This window comes from Salvelinus fontinalis, chromosome 3, assembly GCF_029448725.1.
Source record: "Salvelinus fontinalis isolate EN_2023a chromosome 3, ASM2944872v1, whole genome shotgun sequence".
Classification (NCBI taxonomy): domain Eukaryota; kingdom Metazoa; phylum Chordata; class Actinopteri; order Salmoniformes; family Salmonidae; genus Salvelinus; species Salvelinus fontinalis.
The window spans coordinates 52,751,496-52,758,954 of NC_074667.1; the positions used below are offsets into that span (position 1 = coordinate 52,751,496).

The following is a 7,459-nucleotide window of genomic DNA, read 5'->3' on the forward strand; positions in this document are numbered from 1 at the left end:
GGGTATGGTACCTAATCCAGGAAAGGTCAAACTGACCACATGGTTCATTCTGCCCCTTGGTCACAAACCATAAATTCTATATCACGTAAACTGTATCTTGTTAAGGATATGACCGGGCAGTTCTTTATGTCAAGTTTCATTAAAAACTATTGACACTGCTTACGGTCCATGCCAAAGTACAAGAAGCCCCGAGCAAGCAGCTCAGCATATAACTGTTTGGGACGCTGGCTGAATAATTTACAATGGCAAACATTTAGTCACTCACCATCTCACCGGATTTACAATGACCTAAAGGGCTGCGGTGGTGTTTGTCTGTAAAAAAACAGGCAGAATTCAATCACCCCAGAGTAAATTCTCTGAGAATAGAAACGTGAGACTATGACGTGAGACTGAGCCAGAAGACATTGTCATGATGCTTCTCTCTCTCTCTATCTCTCTACTATTTGTGAAATTATGTATTGTGATGTTAAACCTTTAATGTGAGAGCATTGTATTCCCTTTAAAGTTTAACTAAGTTATTTGCCCGCCCCCGTGAGCACAGACATGATCTGGCGTCATAGACCCACCTTTTCTATTGTTAGGAATAAAACCCACCTGAGGAAATCCTCTTCAGACCACAAAAACCTCAGTATAAGCTAAGGTTGAAATGGTTGTTGAATTCCTAACCATAACACGTGGACATTGGCTACATGACTGGAAATGGTTCAACTCTGAGACTATCGATCCCTACAGAATAAGAGCAAATCTTAGATAATATTTACTAGTCTGCAGCTAGAAATTATGTCAGCCTGGGATGCGAAGATCGACAACCGCCGAAACATCTATCTATGAGAGCATTTCTGAATGGTACTCTGAAGTATCCATTCTAACCATGAAAGACTGATCTTCAGGAAAGCAGAGAGAAACGAGGACGAACTGACTCTCCAACAGAAGAACTGACGATTCCAACAGAGATCACGACGACACACTGGGCATAAATGTATATTGATTGCAGTTATCCCCGAATGAGTGAGCGTTCATGTGCAAAGGATTAGCATTTCAATTACAGTTTTTCTCAATTGCTAAAACACAATTTCTGAAACCTTGCTCCATTTCCTGAAAACATTAAACATAAAACCTCATCTTCAAGCACTATTTACATAACCTCTGACTCCTCTCGCAAAATGCAACATTCGCCTCAAAACAGTTTTACCTGTGTTCAAAATCAAACACTGCTCTCAAATCATAAACAAAGTGATCAAAATGATATACACTCTCAAGCAGTCAGTTAACAATACACCGAAAAATAGAAAACACATTGTTCAAAACATACAATTCTCAGGGAGAAGTACATTTTTAATCAAAGAAAATTCAGATTTTTCCGTCAGTCTTTTGATGAACGAAAACATGTTCTATCATAGTAGCTCAAAATTGATCAGAAATTACTACTCTGCTTTGCTCTTTGCAATTTTGTTTTTTGTTCTTCCTCCTCCTTGTACCCCTATTTTTACAGTACTGTACCTTGCATCTCACAAACTTGTCCTTTGTCTCTGTGATACTGTAATTATTGTTCTTTGTTGATATGAACCTGCAACCAGTCAAAATCTATTGAGCAGTCAGTACTGTTAAAACTTCTTCTTAATAGGGGGCACTGTTTTCACTTTGGGGATAAATCGCTCCCAAATTAAACGGCCTCGTACTCTGTTCTAGATCATACAATATGCATATTATTATTACTATTGGATAGAAAACACTCTGAAGTTTCTAAAACTGTTGAGTAAAACAGAACTCATTTGGCAGCAAACATCCAGACAGGAAGTGAAAATTCTGAAAATGGGGCTCTGTGTCAGGGCCTGCCTATTCAACTGGCTTATATTTATGGATCTGTATGCACTTCATACGCCTTCCACTAGATGTCAACAGGCAGTAGAAGGTTGAATGGGGTGTCTAGCTTGATGTGAGACCGAATGAGAGCTTTTGGAGTGACAGGTCCGCTCTTTTGTCAGTTTTCAGCACAGGGGAACTCCACATTGTCTTCTGAAATGCGTTACGTATACACGACGAAATGCTCCGGCTCTGATTTTATTGGATACATATAAGAAAAACATCATAAAGTAGGATTTGTCAACCGAGTTTGACCAGTTTATTCAACGTTTATTGGGACTTTTTGGGATTTTGGGACTTTTTGGGATTTTTCGTTGCAGGCGCAACGATTTCTTGGACATGTGCCCACCACACGGCTAGCCAATGTTGCTAATTCGACAGAAGAAATGGACATTCTAAAACCAAACAACGATTTATTCTGGAACTAGGACTCCTTGCACAACATTCTGATGGAAGATCATCAAAAGTAAGAGAATATTTATGATGTTATTTCATATTTTTGTGTTTTATGTTGGCTCCAACAAGGCGGAGAATTGTAGGGCGCTGTCTCACAATATTGCATGCTGTATGTTGTACTAAAGTTATTTTAAAAAATCTAACACAGCGGTTGCATTAAAAACCAGTGTATCTTTCATTTGCTGTACAACATGTATTTTTTAGTAAAGTTTATGATGAGTTCTTTGGTTAGATTAGGTGACTGTCCAAAATATCTCTGGACAATTTGGTGCATTGTGGCTATGTATTCACAATGTAAAACCACGATTTGTAACTCTAAATATGCACATTTTCGAACAAAACATAAATGTATTGTATAACATGATGTTATAAGACTGTCATCTGATGAAGTTGTCCAAAGGTTAGTGATTAATTTTATCTCTATTTCTGGGTTTTGTGAAAGCTATGTTGGCGGTGAATAAATGGCGTTGTGTGTTTGGCTATTGTGGTGAGCTAATATAAATATATATTGTGTTTTCGCTGTAAAACACTTAAAAAATCGGAAATATTGGCTGGATTCACAAGATGTTTATCTTTCATTTGCTGTACACCATGTATTTTTCATAAATGTTTTATGATGAGTATTTAGGTATTTCACGTTGCTCTCTGTAATTATTCTGGCTGTTTTGGTGCTATTTGTGATGGTGGCTGCAATGTAAAACTACGATTTATACCTCAAATATGCAAATTTTCGAACAAAACATAAATGTATTGTATAACATGATGTTATAAGACTGTCATCTGATGAAGTTGTTCAAGGTTAGTGATTCATTTTATCTCTATTTGTGGGTTTTGTGAAAGCTACCTATGCGGTGGAAACATGGTGAAAACATGGCGTTGTGTGTTTGGCTATTGTGGTGAGCTAATATAAATATATATTGTGATTTCGCTGTAAAACATTTAAAAAATCAGAAATGATGGCTGGATTCACAAGATGTTTATCTTTCATTTGCTGTATTGGACTTGTGATTTCATGAAATTATATTATATGATATCCCTGTCGCGTTAGGCTAGGCTATGCTAGTCAGCTTTTTTGATGAGGAGGATCCCGGATCCGGGAGGGAGACTCGTTAGAGATTAATAAATGGAAAGCACAATGTTCAGGGCCATACAATTTGTCCATTGTACAGTATACAGCCTACAATGCACTGTACTACAGTATACAATACTAAAAGGGACACAAATCAGAGGAGTTAACATGTGATCAATGTGTTTCTTCTTGTCTTTGGGCTGGGTCAGGCCAGAGCACTTCGTCGACATCACAAGCAATATTGTCGACATCACAAGCAATATTGTCCCTTCTGAGGCAAAGGGGGAAAGAAGCCTCTTTTGTGCCTTTTCCAGCCCTGACATGATTCCTCACCTATATCACCACAGGCTAAATCCATGGCTTGCAGCAGATTTACTCTGGTGTAGGGTTGTCTATCATACACTTTCCATCTCCAAGAGGAGAAAAACTCCTCAATCGGATTCAGGAAAGGCGAGTATGGAGGGAGGTACAAGTTCATAAACTGCCCATTGATGTTAAACCATTCCCTTACCTGAGTAGCTCGGTGGAAACTGACATTGTCCCACACTATCACATAGGTGGGAATGGGATTCTCATTTAGCTCTTGACCCTGCTGCTCTTGAACCTGCTGCTCAAATAAAATATCTCTTAGATTGGCAATAAATCTTAGAAGGTGCTGGGTGTTATATGGCCCGAGTGTAACATGGTGATGCAGAACACCATGGTTGCTGATAGCAGCACAGATTGTGACATTGCCACCTCGTTGACCAGGGACTTCAACAATGGCCCGCTCTCCAATCATGTTTCGGCCTCTCCTTCTCCTCTGTTAGATTGAAGCCTGCTTCATCGACAAAGATGAACTCATGGGGTCTGTCCAAGGATTCCAAGTCAAATATTGTCTGTGTAGAAATACAATATACTGTATGTAGGATTTTGTAAGTCGTACAGTGACAGTGCTATTAGGCTTCTGATTCACATACATTGTATGTACTGAAGAGTAATGTCATTCAGATAGTATGTGTTAGTACTGTAGACAATCTGGATTACAGTAAATGTTTCTGAATGTACGCCTACTTGTACATACTGAGCTCGCAGTTCTTTCACCCTTGGTGAGTTGCGCTCAAAAGGTACTCTGTATACTTGTTTCATTCGCATCCTGTTACGATGGAGGACACAGTCAATTGTGGAAATGCTCACACTGTCGATTCCCTGGAAGTGTGTGTTGTCTTCTATCACTCGTTCCTGGATTTCTCTGAGTCGTATTGCATTATCTTGAAGGACCATGCCAACTATAACGGCCTCTTGCTCCCGAGTGAATATAGCTGTCCTTCCACCTGCATGTGGCAGCCTTGTAATTCCACAAAAAGTAGTTGTGCAGTTACAAAACATATTCATGCAGTACAATACATAGTGATTAACTTTACAAATGTCTATTGAAACAGCTGCATATAGTGTAGTACAGTACATTTGCAATTACAGAAATACAGTAGTATACTGTACCTGTTCTCTTCTCTGAATGTCCTTACTATGGTGGACACAGAAAATCGGCTCAAATTGGGTTGCACTCTAAGTCCTGCTTCCCTCATTGTCAGTCCATGGACAAGAACATGGTCTATAACTGTTGCTCGAATTTCATCAGATATTTCCACTCTTTGTCTTCCTCTTCCTCTTCGTCCTCCTCTTTCTCTTTCTTGCCCTCCTCCTCCTCTTCCTCCTCGTTGCCCACCTTGCATACGCACTCGTCCTCGTCCTCTCACATTGTTTCTTCTATCTGTCACGAACCGGCTCAGAGCCCGTAACAAAAAGGAGACCACGTGGAGATCAGGGGTAACAAAATATATTTATTTTATAACGAAACTAGGTAGCACCATGAAACATAACCGAATCTATCAAAATGTCTGCCTGGAGAGAGTCTCCTTAATGAATGGGGAAGTGGTGATTTTATCCTGGGAGAGTGGGCCCAGGTGTTCCCCATGTAGCTGACGACCCTCCCAACTCCGCCCACCGGCATCCTAATAGGGAAACAAGAGCAAGGAGAGAGAGAAAACGGTAGACAGAGGGAGGGTCGTCACATTCCCCCCCATAAAACCGGGGACCAACAAGGACCCCGGAACAACATACCGACCTCTGCGTCCCAACTGACACAGCACTTGCGTCCCAAATTGATGAGGGATTACGTGCACACTTCCAATTTACCCCAGCCAACCTCCTCAGACCTCAGCAACCTTTGCGCACGGGAAGCACTATTTAAGAGGAAAGAAGAGTCCCCAGACCTCAGCAACCTTAGTGCATAGGAAGCAACAATTAAGAGGAAAGACTCCCCAGACCTCAGCAACCTTAGTGCATAGGAAGCAACATTTAAGAGGACAGACTCCCCAGACCTCAGCAACCTTAGTGCATAGGAAGCAACATTTAAGAGGAAAGAAGAATAAAAGACCAGGAGGGAACAGACAGTAAAGACAGAACCAGACAATACAACCATTCAAGAACAGGGCGCACGAGACCACATCAGCTACAAACTCCAACGGAAAGAGCAAGGTCCTTAATTTTTAAACAATTCCCAACGATTCATAGCCACTTCCCAACGTAACAGACTACTCATTTCACTCTACCCTTTTTTGCACTAGGCAAAGGACCCACACAGTCAATGATCAAATACTCAAAAGGTTGGCTGAGTACAGGAGTAGGAAACCGTGGTACCGGCATAATAGCTTGATTAGGTTTGCCAGGTAATTGACAGGTGTGACAAGTTTTGATGAAATCAGAGACATCCCTCTTTAATCTAGGCCAAAAGAAATGTCTTAATATGCGATGGTATGTTTTTCTCACACCCATATGTCCAGCAACACCATTGTGAGAAGTTGTCAAAACCAACTCACGAAGCTTTACTGGTACCACAACCTGACTAATCGCCTCCCCCCGAAAACGACTACCATGAGACACCCACTTTCTCATCAGGACATCCTCTTGGAGAAAATAGCTATGGGCGACATCTCCCAACTGGTCCACAGGCACAATTTGGTTACGCAACTCTTCTAATGTGGGGTCAGTCCGTTGCGCATTGATTAGATCTGAGTGGGTAACAGATAACGGAATAACAGGGAAAGCAGTGGCATACTTCTTTGTGGTATTCTCATTAGTAGGCACAGTGACCAGTTCACCACGACTCCTAGAACACGCACTGAACATCTCTGGGGAGCTCTGTACACTCTCATCTGGAATTTCAACAACTGACGGCTTTATGGAAACAACTCGAGATGGGAACACGACAGGCCATACACGATCACCAGCCAAGTTATTCCCAAGAATAACGTCAATACCCTCAATAGGCAATGAAGGACGCACCCCCACAACAACCTCACCTTTTACCAGCCCACAATCCAACATCATTTTATGTAATGGAACTGAAAGAGTGTTCAAACCTATTCCCCTAATTAGAACACTCTTCCCCGAATCAGTCTCAGCTGAAAAGGGTAACACAGACTCCAACACAAACGATTCGGAGGCACCTGTGTCTCTCAAGATCTTCACTGGCACCAATTCCTTACTCCCTAATATAGACACAAAACCTTCCATAATGAAAGGTAAATAGCCTGGGTGAATATGGACTTTCACCTGCGCCTGAGACCACGTGTCATGAGTGAACTGATGTGAAACAGGCGCAGCTAACGCCGTAGGCTTAGATTTAACGTAATCACGCGTACTGAATTTGTCCTTTTTCCTGAGAACCGGACATTCGTTTTTCCAATGACCTGAATCATGACAGTAATGACACTCTTGCCCAAAGTCAGCTTTTCCACGGGAGTCAGGCTCAACCCTAGTTGAGTTGAACTCTGCCCGTGAACCAAAATATCTTGGTGAGCGAAGCCCAAATCTATCCGAATGCCCCCACTCATTCCGAATATGGGGCTCTGCAAAGACACTTTTGTGAGTCAACACATACTCATCCGCCAAAACCGCAGCTTCAGCGACATTCTTCACTTTTCGTTTGTTAATATATGTGGCAATATGAGCAGGGATTGTGTCCTTAAATTGCTCTAACATAATCAGATCACACAGCCCTTGGAGGGTCACAACTTCAGAGGCGGAACA

General features: G+C 41.5%; 1 protein-coding gene across 1 annotated transcript; it reads right to left on the reverse strand.

The window, feature by feature from the left end:
• Positions 1–5,189: 5,189 nt before the first annotated feature.
• LOC129851112 (uncharacterized) lies at positions 5,190–7,145 on the reverse strand. The gene is made up of 2 exons (XM_055917379.1): positions 5,749–7,145; positions 5,190–5,640 (listed from the first exon to the last, which is right to left on the reverse strand). Exon 1 carries the CDS (start codon positions 6,941–6,943, stop codon positions 5,966–5,968), a length of 978 nt encoding a protein of 325 aa, XP_055773354.1. The 5' UTR covers positions 6,944–7,145; the 3' UTR covers positions 5,190–5,640; positions 5,749–5,965.
• Positions 7,146–7,459: the final 314 nt, after the last annotated feature.